This window comes from Augochlora pura, chromosome 1 (genome assembly GCF_028453695.1).
Source record: "Augochlora pura isolate Apur16 chromosome 1, APUR_v2.2.1, whole genome shotgun sequence".
NCBI lineage: Eukaryota > Metazoa > Arthropoda > Insecta > Hymenoptera > Halictidae > Augochlora > Augochlora pura.
In genome coordinates this window covers 12,740,399-12,760,322 of record NC_135772.1, presented here as the reverse complement: position 1 = coordinate 12,760,322, position 19,924 = coordinate 12,740,399, and the positions used below count along the sequence as shown (strand labels likewise).

General features: G+C 33.4%; 1 protein-coding gene across 5 annotated transcripts; it reads left to right on the top strand.

Moving 5' to 3' along the window:
- Positions 1 to 402: 402 nt before the first annotated feature.
- Dlg5 (MAGUK family member discs large 5) lies at positions 403 to 19,809 on the top strand. 5 transcript variants are annotated; one of them, XM_078176478.1, is made up of 14 exons: positions 403 to 445; positions 1,158 to 1,263; positions 1,858 to 1,875; positions 2,211 to 2,358; positions 2,488 to 2,836; positions 2,930 to 3,349; positions 3,599 to 4,687; positions 4,772 to 5,336; positions 5,613 to 6,719; positions 6,888 to 7,908; positions 7,984 to 8,225; positions 8,702 to 8,931; positions 9,119 to 9,338; positions 9,550 to 19,809. In XM_078176478.1, the coding sequence occupies exons 2-14, from the start codon at positions 1,221 to 1,223 to the stop codon at positions 9,654 to 9,656; spliced, it is 5,559 nt and encodes a 1,852-aa protein (XP_078032604.1). In that variant the 5' UTR covers positions 403 to 445; positions 1,158 to 1,220; the 3' UTR covers positions 9,657 to 19,809. The 5 variants fall into 5 exon arrangements, with proteins under 5 accessions (XP_078032604.1, XP_078032673.1, XP_078053679.1 ...); XM_078176547.1 differs by having other exon boundaries at positions 4,772 to 5,906; XM_078197553.1 differs by having other exon boundaries at positions 4,772 to 6,719.
- The last annotated feature ends 115 nt before the right edge of the window (positions 19,810 to 19,924 follow it).

Below are 19,924 nucleotides of genomic sequence, written 5' to 3'. Positions count from 1 at the left end.
TATCCGTTTCCTTTGTTGTCTTTTCTTTGGGATATGTTGTTAATTATTGTAAAATTTCCATGCACTTTTATTAAGATTTGTTTCTGTAACAACCGTTTTTATTTTTTGCATACACAAAAACTATATGAAATTAAAAATACTTAAAATATTAAGTATATAGAAGATTAATTTAATATATAAATAATCAAGTTTTGAAAATTGAATTTTAAGACTTTCTGAATTAAGCCTTTTCGATTTGAATTTTAAGTTCGAAAAGTGGTAACACAATTTTAAAATTAGAACCTATTTTCAAACGACATAATCGACCGGTGCTCCGTGGATACTAGCGCCGCAACGCTCAGTAACAAGCTCGTCCACGAAGTATGTATGTTTATTATCGACAATGCGAAACAGACTGTAGTGGCGGAATGAAAATGGCTAATTGTCAGGTTCGTTGGTGCAGCAGGTGAGCGATCACTTATCGTTAATATCGGGACATTAGTCATTTCGGGATGAACCGTGCGCAGTTTACAGCGATCGGGACGATCGAAGTCAGTGAAAATTGCGTCGATTTCAGTGTTGTCGAGAGAGTTAATAGATTATTTGAAGAGGTGCGCGATCGAGATCACCGCTGAAAGGCTTGTTGGCTCCTTTTTTTTCTACAGTGATAACGAGTTTTCAATTTGTTAGGAATAAGCCAGCCGGTGATCGTCACTCATCTGTGCTACTATTAAACGAGGATCGATAACCTCTCTGTTGACAGGGAATAAAGAGATAAATGTGACGCGATCTCGAAATCGAGACACATCAGCAAAACGTAGATTAATTTATTACATCCATTCAGAAAACATACGTTCACCCGTTGTTTCTTCCGTATCAGTAATCGCGCGGAAAACAGTGATGCATGAAACGTTTCGATATTACGAGGCACGTGTTTGTATTGGAGTCAGAGTTACTCTGTGTATGTATGTGTGTGTGTTCATGTGCGCGCGCGTTGAGGGTATGTGTTTGCGTGTGAGTGTATAGCCGTGTGTGTGCACCAGGTGCACTGTTGCATCCCTCTTATGAGTGCCATGCACCGTTTAGACCACAGCCATAATGTCATCCCGAAGGCTACTTCTTAGTAATTCACAAAGGGTTCACTCTTCCATGAAATACAGCGCATGGATACTTTCCAGGCAATACCTAGCACGTACCTTGCTAGCGAAGTATTCGTGGTAGATCCTCGGTGAATCAAGAGCATGGCTTCTGGCGCATCTTCCTTGGATAGTGCTGGAAGTAGTGGTGAGTGTAGTTTCTAGTTTTCTGTGTTACATTTCCATGTATGCCTGTGTCAGTTCAATATTATTGATGGAAGTTGAGCAATATACTTTGACCTATTAAATTTATTGACGCTAAAAGAGACCCATCATCAAAGTACAAGAAAAATAATAAAGCCGTAGTACCATTCTCTTATAAAGGATGAACAGACATTTGTTTGAATACTAATGTCAGCCTCTGTCAAATGAAGCATCATAAAATATTTATTTTTATAAAAATCAATTGTTTCAAGATACTTTTAAATAGTTTGTTTGAAAGAGCCACTTGTATGAAACAAAACTATTATTTTGTATTTTATCGAATTAAATTGCTTGGCATGATGCTTTAAATAGTAATTATAATTTCACTTTGCAAAAAACAGTGAATCATAATGCTTACATGCGTGACATAGAGTTTCTTTCCTGGTGAAAGCTAGTCGGACATCTGATTATATTGTTCTACCAATTGTAACAACCCAGTGCATGGTGTACATAATAGTGCTTTCCTTTTCATGTGTATATTTAATCATGTACAATTTACGTATAATTAATTAAGATTTTGTTCATTATCTTTTTGCAGATGGAGCACTCAATATGGGTAAGGACAATATTGAAAAATATTTATGTATTTGGTATGAAAAGAATGTATTGTTAGCAATTTTTTCTATATGGATTGACTTACAATAAACACATTGTGTGTTTCTAATAATTTATCAATTTCATTATTGTTTTTCTTGTTCTTGTTTAAGATATGTATTTTTATAATACAGGAATATAATTTTGTATATATATATATACATTTATTTTGATTTAATACACATTGCACTGTGTTGATATATGCTCATATTTAAATCACACTTTTACGTTTCATTGCATTTATTATTTGTACTGCAATTTGTATTGTTGAATATTATTTGCGTGTGGTGCATGAAGAAAGAGATAGCGGAGGCTATGGCAGTGTCGGAAGTCCTGTTGGTGGTCCTGAATGTCATAGTGATTATGATGGTTTGCAAGCTCAATGCGATCAGGCCATGCATCAGCTTCAGCTACTTAGGCATAAGCACTCCGATACTATAAGACGGTTTGTTATTGTCCTAGTTACATCTTAAACTGGAATCTGCTTTTTATGTTTGCATTGTTGTATAATTTTTTTTTAATTTCAATTTACTTCATATTTAGTAATTACTAAATAGTATCATTTAAATCTCAGGTGTGAGCATACTATGAAGGAATTGGAATACTACAGAGGACAGCACATACCAGTCATGAATCAGTTGGAGGCAACATCACAAGAAAGCTCCGCATTGCGGGGCAAGTACGGAGATTTAGTAAACGATAAACAACGTCTTGACCGTGAGGTTCAGGCATTGCAAAAGGAAGTGTCTGAATTACGATGTCAAAATCAAGAAGTTCTTGTCTCTGACACCACTAATAGTGATGCTATGAATCAACACTATTTATCTGCACTTCGTAAATATGAAGCTGTCAAAGACGAATATGATGCTCTTAGAAAACGGTATGATGATTTGATATCATCACATTCATCTGCTGTTAATAAGGCAAGTATAAAACATTAGTTCGATATTTTAAGATAGGGTAGGTAAACAACGCTATCTGATTTCATGAAACTTTGTATGTATAATTAAATATAGTTGGAACTATCACAAGAAGAGGCTGCCAGATTGAAGAAACAGTATGACGAAGTTGTTCAAGAGCGCAATAGCGCAGTTCGCGAACGTAATGGTTTGAAGCAACAATGTACTGCTGCAATCAGGCAATGGGACATTGCTTTAAGGGAGCGCAACGAGTACCGTGAAGCCTTAGCCAAAGTGCAGCAGCAACATGAAGAAGCAGTAAAGGAAATCAACCATGCAATGGTACTAAGAATGAAGGCTAGCAAAGATATGAAACGATTAACGGAAGAAAGAAATGCCGCATTACAAGAATACAGTTTAATTATGGGCGAACGAGACACGGTACACAAAGAAATGGAAAAACTTGGGGACGATCTTACGCAGGCATACGCGAAGGTCACGCATTTTGAAAACCAGAATAAACAGTTTATGGAAGAGGTAAACATAATTAGTTGACCTTTTTTCCATTTCATTAAATGGCTGAAAGTTTTATTTCACCGTCACACTAATTTTCAAATTAATTACTATTTTAAATAAGTAAATACGGGAGTTTTTTCTCATACATTTTATATTGGTTTCCAGCTATTTATATTGTGTATCATATAGCTATACTATATACTACTTGCTACTGTAGTTCCTATTTTTAAGCGAACGTTCTCTGTTTTAATCTGCTTCCATTATTTTTAGAAAAAAGCTTTATCCTATCAAATTGAAACTCTACGGAGGGAAATTTCTTCAGCCTTGCAAGATCGAGACGAAGCTTTAAAGCAATCTAATCAGTTACGCCAGAAGTTTGGAGATTATTCCGAAGGTTCTAATCGTGATTACAAAAATCGTATGGAACTACATTCGTATAATCGCGAACGGGATAATTCGAGTAAAGAAGCTGAAAGAGAAAATAACACCGCAGATTATACTAAAAGGGATAAAGAACGTATGGATAACTTGGATCAGGCGAATTTGGAATTGGATAAGCTCAGGAAATCCGTAGATAAATTGCAAACAGAACTCGAGGAAGCCCTACAAGAGGCAGAAGTGTCGAAACGAAGAAGAGATTGGGCTTTTAGCGAAAGAGATAAAATAGTGTTAGAAAGGGAAAGTATTAGAACTTTATGTGATCGATTAAGAAAAGAACGTGATCGTGCAGTGTCGGAATTAGCGGGTGCTTTGCGCGATTCTGATGATATTAAAAAACAACGGAATGAGGCGTCCAAAGAGCTAAAGGATCTCAAGGAAAAGATCGAATCCGGTGATCACGCGTTGAGATCAAGTCAATTTGCGCAAGGTTTGGCGCATTCCCATGACTCTGCAATCGACACCGATATCAATGATTGGGAAATTCTTACCATTCATTTTGATCTTAGTCGACTTTGTTTAGACACAGACCGTGATTTGGGGGTGACACTGGTTGGAGGTCGTGACAGTCCGTACTATCCAAACGACACGGGAATTTACGTTGCTCAAGTTATAACAGGTAGCGCGGCGGAAGGAAAATTAAGAGTGAACGACTGCATTATGCGAGTAAACAACGTCGATTGCACGTCGGTTTCTACGCGTATCATAATGGAAACTTTACGTACATGTTCGGTGAGTTCTGCTACGTTAACAGTAAGAAGACGACGCGTTACTAGAAGATCATTGAGGACAACACAACTACCAGTTGGGTCCGTTCCTCATGGAATCTCTTTGGAACTTGGTGTGTACATTTCGAAGATATCACCTGGCAGTTTAGCCGCGAAGGATGGTAACCTTGCTGTCGGAGATAGAGTTCTAAATGTACGTGTTTAGAATATAAATTCTGTTTGATCATATATGGTAAATTTCTTGTTATTGATAAATTAATGTTTTTTTTTTTGTTAGATTAATAGCAAAACTATGGAAGGTATAAATTCCAGTCACGAAGCGATGGCAATTTTAAATGATACGAGCACAGATGTTTTAACTATTACGACCCTAAAGGGAATACCGTTACCTTCGGCAACTAGTTCTGAGACAATGACCATTGATGGTAGCTTTAGTGCAGAGAAACAGAAGATGGTAAACAGTTGTTCGCAAACGGAGCAAGAGAGAATGATGATGAAGACAGCGTCCGACGATTACGACAGGAGATATCTAGCGGCTAACTTCGGAGACAGAAGTGTTTACAAAGTGTCAAAGTCGGTTAGTAGTGAAAAGCCAAGTGGGATTAGTAACGCTTGGGACAACATACGAGAGAAGATCGATATAGTACGTGGACGTAAGCATAGTAAGGATCGAGAAGAAAAGAAGAAACGGCATCGTAATTCCAGTCCAAATACCTTCGAGCAGGAGCAAGATGCAATAGCGGAATTAGACTCGGTGATAGAGAGTTATCACAAGAAAGCAAATAACGGGGTTTTGAAACGAAGTAAGCGACGCGGAACCGAAAAGATTGAGAAGAATGGAGGTACGTGGCCGAAAGCCAGAGGTGGGCCTTTAATACAGAATGGTACCGGTACTATTTTACACCCACGTAAGACAAAAGAAAGGCTGCCCTTAAGTGTTCTCCTTAATCAACCGCCCAAGTATGACTGTTATAATTATAATCGTATTTCTAATCCTATTCCCTTAACCAGTTTCTCCAATGTGAATAATCGGCATACAGTTTATAAATCCGTAGAAAAACCATTACCAAACTTCCTCAAAACTGGACAATTATTTAGTCAGAAATCCTTTACTCCAGTGGTGCAGTTCAAAGATATCCCGCTAGATAAGAAACCGACGGTCGAATTCGAGAACACGGAAAGTAGACTGAGCTCTACGCTGACACCGTCCGAAACTAGCATCGACTTCTCCTTGAAGTCGGGTAACACAGGAAAAGACGTAGAATATTTCTCGAAGAAGAGGGCGCAAAAATATATTCCTAGCAACGATAACCAAGTAGAGACGTTGCAACATAATAGAGCGCAATCTCAACTTTATTCTGGGGCCGGATCATCAACTTCGTCGACCAGCGGCACGAGGCAGCAGCTAACTGGTAATTTTTCATTTCCTCCCTATACGCATTCGCATCCGCATCCCCATCAACAGAACTCTTTACCTTCGAGATACCCTTCCCCGCCATCTTTGCCGTCTGCACAGTCCGGGGAGTCGATAGGACTTCCTGATGCACGATCTTACTGTTTCGAACCTTCGTATAGCCCCGGCCCGCAAACAGGATTCGGGCATTTGCACACACCCTCCGTAGATTTGCATTATCACAAATCTCGCGCTCCACCGATCGGCACTACATACGACGTACCGGCATACACGCATGGCTACGAAGGTGGAACATTTCCAAGAAAAAAGGAAAATCAACGTTTTCGAATACCGTCAAATCCTAGTGTTACATCAAAAAGCAGCGTGGGTAAATTGTCTACTGGCAGTATAGAAAGGACATCGGAAAGAGGCAGCCCGATGCCGACATTCCACGTGGAAGTACTTAGTCCTGGCACCGGAGGCGGAAGTAGCTCTGGAGGAACGGTCAGAGGAAGTAGTAGCAATAAACGGTCCAGCATGCCAGAATATTGTTATTCTCAATGTAGGCCAGCCCCTGGAGAACTCCGCAGGGTTCATATAGACAAGTCGGTTGAGCCGTTAGGAATTCAGATTTCTTGTTTGGAAAGCGGTGGTGTGTTTGTCTCCACTGTTAGCGAACACAGTTTAGCGTCTCAAGTCGGTCTTCAAATCGGCGATCAGTTGCTCGAAGTCTGCGGTATTAATATGAGGAGTGCCACGTATCAACTTGCTGCCAATGTGTTGCGTCAGTGCGGTAATTCCATTACGATGCTGGTGCAGTACAGTCCAGACAGTGAGTACAGTATCATTTCAGAACGAGTAGTAAATCCCTATCACAATTTGCACTATTCAAATCGTCTTGCACCTTTCTTGTTATACGTAATTATTATTTATTGCTATTGCATGGTTTTTCATTTAATATGGAAACTTGTATTTATATATCGTATGTTATTTTTATCAGAATACAACGAATTAGAAGGATCTGCTTCTTCGAGCTCGTCAGAAGCTGGTGGTGCTCAGGGTGGAAGTCGTAGTGGATCACCGACTCCTTGTAACAGTCCCGAGGCTACAAGAAAACCAACAATCGAGTTGGAGAGTTCAGAACCTGAACGCGATGCTTCCAGTAGCTTAAGTACAAAGCGTGAGGCATCCAACACATTAACTATCATGCGCGAAACTTCAAATACCTTGGAACCACCTCGCACCATTCGAGAAAGAGATATTAGGAATTCTGCCTCCTTGGAAGTGCGAGGTACCGAAGAAAGAGAGCGACAAATTAGAGCATCAGCGTCCTTAGATATCAACATTAGGAAACCAGAACTTCGCAGTTCAGCTACATTAGAAAATATGCGCAATTCGGTAACTCTTGATACGTTGCGTGGTACTGCCAATTCCCTCACTCGCGCACAGTTAAATCAGGCAGCAACTACGTTACAACGACAAAATGCTACCGTGAGAAGTCCTACGCAAGAGGAACAAAATCGTAAGAGTCCACCACCAAGCGAACCTAGATACTTATTCATTGAGACTAGAAAATGCTCGAATTTGGGTATTTCACTTGTTGGTGGAAACGGCGTTGGAATATTTGTACATTCGGTACAACCAGGTTGCCTTGCTGAAGAAGCAGGTCTACGTACCGGTGATCGTATTCTAGAATATAACGGTGTAGATCTCAGGCAAGCGACTGCGGAACAGGCGGCTCTGGAATTGGCTAGGCCAGCAGATAAAGTGACGTTGATTGCTCAATACGTACCTGACAGGTATAATGAAGTAAAGGATAAACCAGGAGACAGTTTTTATGTGAAAGCGATGTTCGATCGAGTGGGCGAAGTAGGAGATAGCCTACAACTTAGATTTAATAAAGATGATATTTTATATGTCGACAATACTATGTTCAATGGTACTCCGGGTCATTGGAGAGCTTGGATAGTCGATCAAACTGGAAGAAGACAAACTTGCGGAATAATTCCGAGCAAATTCAAGTACGTTTGTAAATCTGGATTTGTATTTATATTAAAATAGCGCGATGAGACATCTAAGGAATAATGTCTTTTTAGGGTTGAAGAAGATTTACTTTTAAGACGTTCATTGGGTGACTTGGAAACAGACACCACTAGACGAGGTAGTACTAGTGCAAGAAGAAGTTTCTTCCGTCGAAAGAAACATCAACGTTCTTCCAGTAGGGATAGTAAAGAGCTATCACATCTTACTGGAGTAAATTTGGGTTGGTACAGTGATAGTGGCACATTGAATGAGGAAACACTTCCAGCGAGTTATCAACGCGTCGAAAGATTGGATTGTAAGTATCTGTAAACCTATAATTTATAAGATCACTGCAATTATTTTCGTATATTATTTACTAGTAAAAAGGGATAAATACTAATTATTTTTATCGTGTCTTCTTATTAATTGGAAACACGAGATATCTGAGACATCACCAAAGATATGAAATATTGTTATTACAAAAAACTTTCATAATCACAACCTTTTCATGTCTTTATTAGTTAGCAACAGCAGTTCTCAAAATATAGGTCATTACCCTAGAGAGAGAGAGATATGGAGAGCCATCAAAAAATTATAAAAAAAATTAGTGTATAAGTATATTTTATTAACATGGAATGAATTAATTTTAAGATTTAAATTTATATTGTATTTCTATTTACTCTATTTTTGGTGGGTTTGTGTACATGTTTAACTTATTTAACTTCTTTAATGTTCGTTCAGTTTAATATATTATTTAGAGAATGAATAATTATATTTTCATTGTTCCTACAGATCCAGCTTTAAGACCAGTATTGATTATTGGACCGCTAAGCGAATGTGTGGTAACAAAACTATTGCAAGAATTTCCTGGACAATTCACTAGGTGTCTCGCAGAAGCGATGCACTGTTCTCAATCAACACTCGAACAAGGTTTGCGTGACGCACTTTACGTAGACTACAGAAAAAAAGGAAGCTATTTCGAGTGTACTACAGTACAAGCTGTCAAGGACATATGTGAGAAGGTAAGGTATTTTTTATCCAATGCCACACATAATATTGATAATGTTATTTATATAAACGCGTAGACAAGGCAGATTTACCAGCTAAAAATGAACTGTGTCAACTTTATATAATCATTTCTGGAACTACATTATATTTGCAATGGTTAAATATAGAACTAAATACATTTTCGTTTTTCTTTAATCGTAGAATACTCATTGTATCTTGGATGTAGCGATTGCATCGATTGAACGACTTCATCGACATCAAATATATCCAATAGTATTATTGATTAAATTCAAAAATACAAAGCAAATTAAGGAAGTCAAAGATTCCAGGTATCCAAGCGATAAAGTTAGTGCTAAAGCTGCAAAAGAAATGTATGAACAAGCACTTAAATTTGAAGCCGAGTACAAGCATTATATTTCTGGTAAGTAATCATCATTTATTTGCACATTTTTATCTAATTCAAAAATCTGTTCATTGAAGTAGAATTTTCTTACATGTAACAGAATTTGATTCCAAAATAATATTAAGCACAAATATCTCAATAGAGTGTTTTACTAGTATGGTTTATTAGTATTTAAGCTCTGTTTCTTTGATTTAGAATAGGATACACAGTTATTTTTGTTTTGTTTTAGCTGTAATACCTGCTGGAGTTAATGTTGCGTATATATGTACGCAAGTAAAATCTGCTGTAGATGAAGAACAAAGCAAAGCGCTGTGGGTCCCAAGAGGGCTTCCCTGACGTTTAAGGGGGGGTCCCCACAAACCACAGTGGAAATCAATCTAAATTCCACCAGGGGGCCCTTATTCTGTACGATTATACAAAATTTTGTCGAATTTATTTATTTATGGTCTCTTATTTACTTTGACAGCATGCAAGGTTTTCAATGCTATTTAAGAATATGTTGCAACAATGATTTGAATTATTTCGGTTGTTTCGCTCATTTCGGTTGTGATACAACTTGTTGAAAGTTGCAATGTTGTTCCTTTTCTTTAATGTATTTAAACGCATCGAAATCTTTTGACGTAAGTCACGTATTTTATTAAAGTAACTATTTTAGTAAATTTGTTTTAAAGTACATTTTGAATTTTCAATTATTGTTTTTTTACAAAATTTTGCAGAGTATACAATAGAATTCATATCAAATAAACTCTTAATATATATACTTCAAAATATCGTACTTCGTAATATTAATCTACAAAAATTACAAGATAATCAATTTTGTATCAACTTCATGTTACATTCTGCATTTACTTTCCATATAAAAATAAGAAAATATCAGTACATTGCTTTTTAGCTTTTATTCCATTGTTCATACAACAGCGCAAATTGTTTATTAATGATAGAACCCTATGCAAACGTTTCTTACCTATACATGAAGAGAATGAAACAACTCGCTGTTTTGTCATTTTGCTTCGAACCTCGATCGATCGTAATTTTCTTGCGAAGGTTGCAATATTCTTTATAATAATGCAATGAACAGTAATTGGCTCGAGACCATAAATGAATTTGTCTGGAGTAAACAAAAAAATCTATTCGTCGTACCGTGGCCCGCTAGACAGTTGGTGGATGAATATAAAAGTTATTAGTTAGCAAATATGGTTTAGTCAAACGCGTTTTTTTAACTAGTTTTGTTAACCTCTCAAATCATTTCGTTGTACAAAATGATTTCGCGTGATTAATATTATTGTACAGAGGATGTAATATTATATATGAAAAAGAAGTTACTTATTTGTATATAATTTCCTTACAGTATGTATGGACTATATGCACATTAATTTTTAGTTTGTTCGAATCACTTAGATTTAAGTTGTACTTTTAGTCATAACATTTTTGTAAAACTGATTATGTATAATTAATTCGTAATTAATGAGGAGCAATCGGTTTGAGAGGTTAAATTTTTAATGTTCTGAATTGAAGAACTAACAAACGCGATGAGGAAGAAATTATGGAATTGATAGATGACGGTTCATTTTTTACCGTCGAATTTGTAAATATCTAAAAATAAAGAATAAGCGGTAGATGTCAGCGATATAAACTAACTTGATATTACATTATGCGTAACAAGGTAATACGTAATGGTGTGCATTATTGCTCTTTTTATTTTTAAGATTCAAATTATTTTATAAATTTTCACTATGATGGTGTTTTTTAAAGGAGCTTAAAATGCTCTGGAAGGTGCAGAGTATTTTTTGAGAAAATGTATTAGAAACGCGAATACGTACCGTTACGTATCTACATTCAGAATTTGTTGAAGATTTCGAAATATTTTTGCAAGCGTTTTGACATTCTTCCATTATTATATTGCAATCCTAATTATAATATTTAAATCGTTCTTCGTCCGTTTCTGTAAACTATTTAATGACAATCATAATGCAAACTTTTATATTTTTATTGTGCTTGGATGTAGATACAAATTTTATAAATAACTATCAGGCAAAAGAGGGTACATTCAATGTACCAATTTACAAGTGACAAGAAACGTCTATCTACAAACAATGCTTTGATACTTAAATATATAAATCTTTCTTTTTTTAAATAATATCTTCCTGATTTTAAAAGAGGCTTGTCCTTTTTAATAGTATGACTGAATGCTGAAATATCATGTTAAAAAACGAAAGAATATCTTGTTGTTCACATCTGAGGAATTGTCGTAGTTTACATAAAATTATAAGTGTCATGGGTAGAACATATTGGATTGGGAATTGTACTTGATGAAACTGTGAGGCGAAGGTGAAAGACAATAGACTTAATCTTGTTTCTATGGTACATGTACTAAATTTGATTGATGCAAAGAAGGTCTGATATATTATTTCTAGATTGTGATCTCAGCAGTTGAATACTCTTGATGGATGGGTTTCCAATTTAAAACTGTATATAACCGGTTGATATTACTAATATTGATCGGTATATCGAGTACGGGTAGATGGCAATATAAAAGCAGCAGTAAATATGTAAACATGAGTGTTAGAACTTTCAAGATGAACGTACTAATCTTTCTTGATACTACCGTGTTAGATTAAAGACATCTAGAAGTAGAGAAGTAACGGGCATTATGAGTTTGTACAAATTAATACTTCAATAATCTATAACTTGGGAACTACATATGCTGATTATTATGAAAATAATTCTTATATTTTTTATTTCAAAATATTTAGAATTATATATTTGGAATTGATATTATGTATTTACATTATATTACATCGACTTCTATTATAGTTATATTTGTCCCGATCCTTTTACTTAGATTATATTCATAATTACCAGCATATAAACTGTTCAACTATTAGCATCAAGAATGATTGTGATGATAAACAGTACCGTTCAACGTAATTTTCAAAACTCAGGGACCTTCCCCAATGCATTTCTGTTACTTCTTCTATGTTGCTTTATTTACTATTAAATCGGCTGTGTATTGCTACACAAGTAACGCGCTGAGAAGTCAAGGTCATAAGCTAAGCTGCGCTTTTCAATACATTTTTCGTCAGGAAAAAAAATGAACAACATTTTCTAGTCATTGATGTAGTATCCATTGTTTTTAACTATCCTCTTTGATTGATTTATCAAGGTTGTAATATTACTGTGAAAAATCAGGGTTTTAGAATTGATAAATTAGAAGCATAAAAGTAGGAACTTAGTTTATGACCTAATTAGTAATTGTGCCTCATATACCTTATATTCTTCCCATCACGTATACAGGTTGTGTAAATTGCATAGTAAATTTTTAATTTGGCAGTTATCCGTGATCATTGAATTGAAGTCTGAATATTAACATCCACAAATACTATTCATATTGTTATACACTGATTCCATCCATTACATGTATACTTCGAAGTAACAGCTTGCCGATTTTCAAATAATTGAGTAACTAGTGATACTTAAAAATATAAATTTTGAAACTCTTAATAAATACTACAAAAATTAGGCAAATATATAGATTGCAGATTTTGTAAATTTATTGTTCCGAGTGAGACTGATGCACATTTGTAGAGTGAATCATAAAAAATTGAAGTTGACATTATCTTCGTTATTTTTAATGATGTGAAACCATTTTTATGAAAGATATATATTTATTTGAAATATAATAGAAATATGGTCATATCTTCTAAAATTTTAAGTTCCTTGATGTATTGTTTTTTAAAATGAAATCATGTAATTCTTAATACATATAATGTATTCAAGAGAAAGTGATCATTTATATGTTTTTGAAAATATATTACGTTGAAAAATTTGCTTTTTAACATATTTGTTTTTTACAATTCTTCTCACGTCATTAAATCAGACGGATATATTTGAAAATACTGTTCGAAGTGATTCACTTTGTGCATTTTATAAGAAAAATACAAAAGAGCATCCTCATAAATATACTGTTCACATTGCAGTATATTTATTATTGACAGCCTCTTAATGTATGGAAAAGAGACTTTCACCAACGTTGTCAAAACTCTATCTATATAGCATCAATTACAGAAACATGTGGTTGTGATAAATCGTTAATTATAAATTCGTCTAATTATTTTATAACCTTGAACACCTTAAAAAAATCTAAAATTTGTTTATAAATTATAAAAAGTACAGAAGCGTATTGGTTTCTGAAACTTCCACTTTCCTGACTTCTGAAGTTTTGAAGAACATCTGATTAGTCTCGTTAATACTTCTTAGACTGCGTGTGCGAACGCAGTTAATCAAATAATACACAACAAAATAAGTTTGAAACTAAAACAAAAATTTCAAAAAATAAGTTTTCACTCAGTACAGGGTTTCGAAAACTTATTTTCAAAAACTTGTCATTGCGTAATGATATAAAATCTAATAATTACTAAAACGTATAACACCGATCTTATCGAATAATGATTATTCTGCAAGTGCCTTTATTTTTCTCCAATGAAAAAACCAAGCTCCTGTGATATTTGCTGATCCCTATACATTGAAACTAACATGTAAGCATTTCAAATTCACCTATTTTAATATAAATTTTTGTATTCTCTGAAATTAAGCAAAAGGATGTTTCCTTGAATTGGCTAAACATTTTCGCGTTGCTAAAGAAAATGTTATTGTAGTAATAGTTGCAAAGTCTTCCAACAGTTCTTAACACTTTATCACGAGACAATGGTATGGCAAAAGAGATCTAACAATTGACCTTTATAACCGATGGAACACATTCAGTGCCTTAATGGTTCTACATGAAATGTCTTTTACGTCTTCCGGATGTCATTTTTCTCTCAGTTTTCGTTTCCTATATTGTAACAAAGTTCGTCAAACGTTCACATATTTCTTTATATCAATTTATTACTCGTCACTGAATTTTCAAAAAAGTATAAAAAATCGAATTTACAACTTTCAATAATTAAACTTTGACGAACTTTCCCTTTAAATATTAGAAATCTTGAGAATTATATTTTGGACAAGTCATTTATCCATATAAATTTCGACGTTGGGACATATTCGACAGATTTGCTAGGGCACATGATGCATATAAAAAAATGTTGCGATACAGTTTGTTTCATTGACCGACAAGTATCAACGTATAAATAATAAAAATTTCATAGCTGACGGCTGTGAATTACATTGATATTTCATAAGGGATACAGCTTGAAAACTGTAATAACTAGTCTTCTTTGCATCAATTTTGAAAAAGTTCCAATTTATTTCAATTCTGGTGCATTTATCATTAAGATAAGATCGTCAGCTTTGTCTTTCGCTTTTGCGTGCATCGCGTTTTGTAAACCAGAACTTTAGTTTTTTAATGAGACAATATTTAGGCGTAAGTTACAAGCGAGACCAAAAATTAAAGGAATACTGTGCTAACTCATAAGGATTATGATTAAATTTATCCGCATCGTTTAGCGTTGACACGCTTAATGCAAAAATATTTGTAGATATATACTTTTTGATAAAAAAAAAAGAAGCGAAATACCATCGGTACGAACTTCGCGTTAGAGGAAAGCTAGAGGCGAACGAAGAAATCATGAAAAACTGCATTATTAGAAGTGCCGAGTACTTGGCGATTTCTGAACAAGGAATTATTACGTTTCGCAACCAGATTGAGTAACATTAAAAGATCGAATGCCGACAATCTAGAAATAAAATTAGAAAAACATGGAATTTACTAATGAACTAATATAATGAAATATTTTCGGGAATGGATATTTAATTTTTATTCTTTTAACAACTATTGAGAGATATGATTAATATATGTACACATACATGTGAATCTCTGACGTGATACATGTGTAGGGTGAGATACATAAATTGTTGTTTACATTGATAGTAACAAATTATGCATATTATATTTTCTTTATCGTTTCCGATATTTATTAAGTTGCTTTGGGATTGTCGAAAATAATTTTTTGTTTAGAACATATACCGAGATTATTTTTTATTGTCTAGTATTCTTCATCATTGTGAAGCAATGTAAAAAGTATTAATAGCAACAACGTGGTAGTCATTGTTATTCAAGAACTATTTGAAATTACACAGATCAGATAACGAGCATTCACAAATGAAATAAAACATTTAGGCAATGTTTCAAATACTATTATAAATTTTTATTTATATATGTATGTATCAAAAATGATGGAATTTCAACACAATAAAGAGAAACTTTCGAAGTTGCAACAATCTTTAGTTGCATTATGAATTATTAAAAAAAAAATACATTTACAAGTATGCAGATGCTGCAATCGCGCTAATATAGTAAAACTTCGATCAATTCCTATTGTTTGCAAGAAAAGAAACCAATTTACCGTTTCGATGTCTGTCTAGTCGTGAATGGGAGTTATTTTGATTTTTCTTAACAAGTATTACCTCTAATAGGATTCCTTCTATCTCAAATGTAAAAAAATCTTATGAAATATTGATTTTTAATATTTGCATAGAATATGTTTATAATATTTGTAATGCGATGTCTCACCGTACACGAACAACTACGTATGACGTGACAGATTCTTACTGATAACTCAAACACGCGTCCTTCATAGATATATGTATATACACAGCCTCAGTTGTTATATGTTTCTTAAAAATACAACATATTTCGAAGTGCAAGGCTGTTGACGCCTTCGTAAAGCATAAGTTTCACGAGAGAGACACGAGGAACATAATTAAGATAGGTCGAGGGCGAAGCGAAACGCCGTAAACGGAGAAACAAACGTTTTAAAAATGATGGACGAAAAATGTAAGCTTCAATCACAACACTGTGATATGTATAATTACTATTTCGACAACATATCAACTTCATGATCCTGCTACATTACTATTATTATATATACATACATACATGCATATATACGTAAATACAAACATACATAACTTGAGTACGAAATTCATATTTTGGGCAACATTTATATATATACATATATGTGTGTATACATATTATGTATATAATACATGTATGTATACATACATATGTATACATATTTATTTATCTACGCACTTTTACTATTTCTCCTAAGCACATGGTTCTCAAGCATTCGATATCCATAAAACAATGTGCGTAACGTACACATGTATGCGTGTGTATAAATACGTAAAAAGCGATGAGTGTGTAATATTTTAAAGAATTTGCGATTTCAATGAAATTGCGAGTACACGCCAGTTGGGCAGAACTACTCATTCACTCCAACAATTCATTTTTCATACGGCGCCGACGTAAATTGAACGCGATCTATGTGTGATAATGATGGCGCAGCTCAAAAAGTAGAAATGTTTCCCGAAAGCCACGTATTAAAAATTGTGTGTTCGTTTGTAAGGTAAACAGGGTGTTTCAGGATTATAGGTATACCGAAATTAACAAAACGATGTTTCCCTCTAGATTGTTCTTTTCTTTCTTACTGGTTTCAAAAGTTGGAATCAAAATTACGAACACTTGAATCGTCGAAAGTTTGATTTCTTCCTTTGTGAGAACTCGGTGCGAATTGAAGGATATTTAATAAATGGAAATAATAAAAATATAATGTTATCTCTACATTATTTATATCCATCTACGTTCGAAGAATTTGTTGATCATTCTATAAATTATCGAATCGCTTTGCCAGTTTCTATATTTTATTTACAAATATTCTTACTGAAATATGAAATTAGGGCCCGTCGTGTTTTATACGCAAATGTGTACAAACATTGTGTTATATCTGTTATTCTGCATGATAGCAACTCGATAGAAATATCAGGTTTGAGTTAGCTTAATACATACAGTCTTGAAACGTCTTGTATCATCGCATCTAATTTATTAAGACTATAAAACATCTTTTGATCTTTATATAAATTTACATATTCGCAGATGAATCTAAGATAACAAAAACTTTAGTCGAATTTTATTTACTTCATTAATAGATTCTGTGAATGAAGTACATAAAATGATGTTACATAATGTTTTAATCGACTTTGTATTTTATAGATTTCTGAAAATTTGTACACATTATAAACGCATAAAGATTCGTGTTATTGCTACTGTCAACTAAAATATCGAAACAACAGTTTACAAATGATTCGCTGCTTGTGAAATTGAAATCTTTATATATTTTGAGTTGCACTTTCATTACCGAATGATTAGTAACTGGACAATATCGATTAAGCATCATATAAATAGAACAGTCAAAATTCTTTTACTGATCTCAAATGTTTTCGCAATCAGTAACATTATGGGGCATTTTAGAGATAAGAGCGTGTAGCGATTTCTATATACAGTTTAACACCGTTATTTGACGAACCTTCCCATAGTTATTTTTCAAAAAGTTTATCCTCTCCTCCATTCACACGAGATAGATATTCTGTTAATGAAAATTGCAGTTTATCAATAGCTGATGTTGTCGCGCACGATTTCACTTATACTACTTCTCATTAAGGAAGCTTTATTCGGTGATGAGTATTATCCGTTGAATAAAATTAATTCATATACCATCTACATATAATAAATTACCAAAGTATCTTTTGCCATATCGTTGCGATGAAGTAGTTGAGACTTTGGAATTTAAATGTAATTGAAAGCTGTCTCTCATTTTTACTTATTAATTTTTATAAATTCAACGCTAATAACTTAGAAAATTGTTATGTTGCTTGCATTGAAATTACTTACTACTCAAGATAATGTACGCAGATTGTATTTCTTTTGATCGTTTTAGATGATCTGCAAAACGGTAAGTAAGAATCGATATTAAACAAATTTTAAAAGAAGGATTTGACGTAGGTGTCTTTCGGTCGAGACTATTATATTTTGATTTTTCGAATAAGAAATAATGTTTCATTTTGACAATACCAAGAAATCTTAATTTGTACAAACTGGACTTCGTAGAATAAAAAATTGTTTAAATTCAGAGATACGTGCAGAATTAGATTCAAAGGACATCGAATTGAATCTGTAATATTAAGAAAATCAAAACTTAACTAACACTTTATTACTTATGTAGCAGTAAAAAAGATTGATAATACATTTAATTGTAATTTATTGTATGTGGAGATATACTGAAAACAGTTTCTAAGTAATCGTACTAATTTATTGTAAATAATACTATGGTTTATAATACTATTTTAAATGAATCGCTTTATTAAACAATGCGGGGATAATGAAGAAGATAAAAATAAAAGTTTTCATTGACAAATATTCTATACATTCATTATGATCGTTAATACTAGCCAAACTTATTTTCCATCATTTTGAAAAATCCCCATCGCAATTACTTTATTTTTCTAATTTCTATAAAATAATATTATATCTTTACTTTACGTCTATCGTTAAGTTATTTATTTGTAATTAAATTTTAATTGATAAATTATATTTATATATTTTATTAGTTTGATTAAGAATATAAAAATTTACGAGCAACAATTTCTTATTATGAAATAGTTCCACTCCTACACACTTATAATAATTTCAAAATTTTGAAACAAAATATTGCTTGGACAATATTTATGAGAAAAATGAATAAATTAAACACAGAATTGTGAGAATGTTAAAAGAATTTAAGAGTTCTGTTACACTATTCGATTTATTAAAATTATGAAAAGAAAATATACGTTTTTATTTCATTTCTGTTTCTAACATTGGGAACACATTGAACATCTGAAAATTGATACAAGTATGATAAAATGTACATTAATATCTTCAATACGCTTACTAAATTGTTGAAATTGTACTTCTTTAGTAATTCTCTGTTCTATTGAAAATTGAACCCTATTTGTTAATTTAATAATTCGGAAGCACTAATTACACAGGAAATGGTTTGCCGATGAACAAACGCTAAAATACTAAAATGCCCTAACTTAACGAGTCTTTAATAAATATTTCTCTAGAAATTGTCTTTCCACACGTTCTTAGCTGTATTCGTGTTGCACCACTCGTTTATTCAGCACTGTCCAATACACGTAACTAAGTATTATTATCTGCTAAAAATTGTTTGTTCAGATGTCGCAGAATTATACCCGAGTCTACATTTACGAGGGACAAACGTTAAAATGTTCTAGTGCAATATTATTTCTATTCTTAGAAATATCGATAGCTTAAATTGTTACATCGTAAAGAATGTAGTGCAGAACAATTGAATTTTGATACCCACTATCATTAGGTTGTCGTAAGAACTCGTATTATTTGTACATTTATGGGTGAGTCTGATTTCTAATAGATCTTTAGTCGTTTTTAAAATAATGATTATTTATCCGCAATTTTATACGTATAGGTACTGACTTTCAGTTTCATACACTTCTATCGATTACTATTAAATAGCAATTAACTAAATTTAAAAGAATACACACAACTGTTGCTCCGTAAATTAAACTATAGGTTACTTTCAAGTAATTGATTTTTAGATATAAGATAATTTACAAAAGTCTATGTTCGTTCTGTACTGTTTATTATAAATTCAACTTTAATGATCAATATGTTCGATTTTATAAAATGTAAATACAAACCATGAGATAATGATAAATGTCTTGTCGATTCTTTGCTGTAATATAAAATTATCTATTAACACATATTAATTTCCCATAACTGTCCTTGAAATATGTTATCAGAGTCT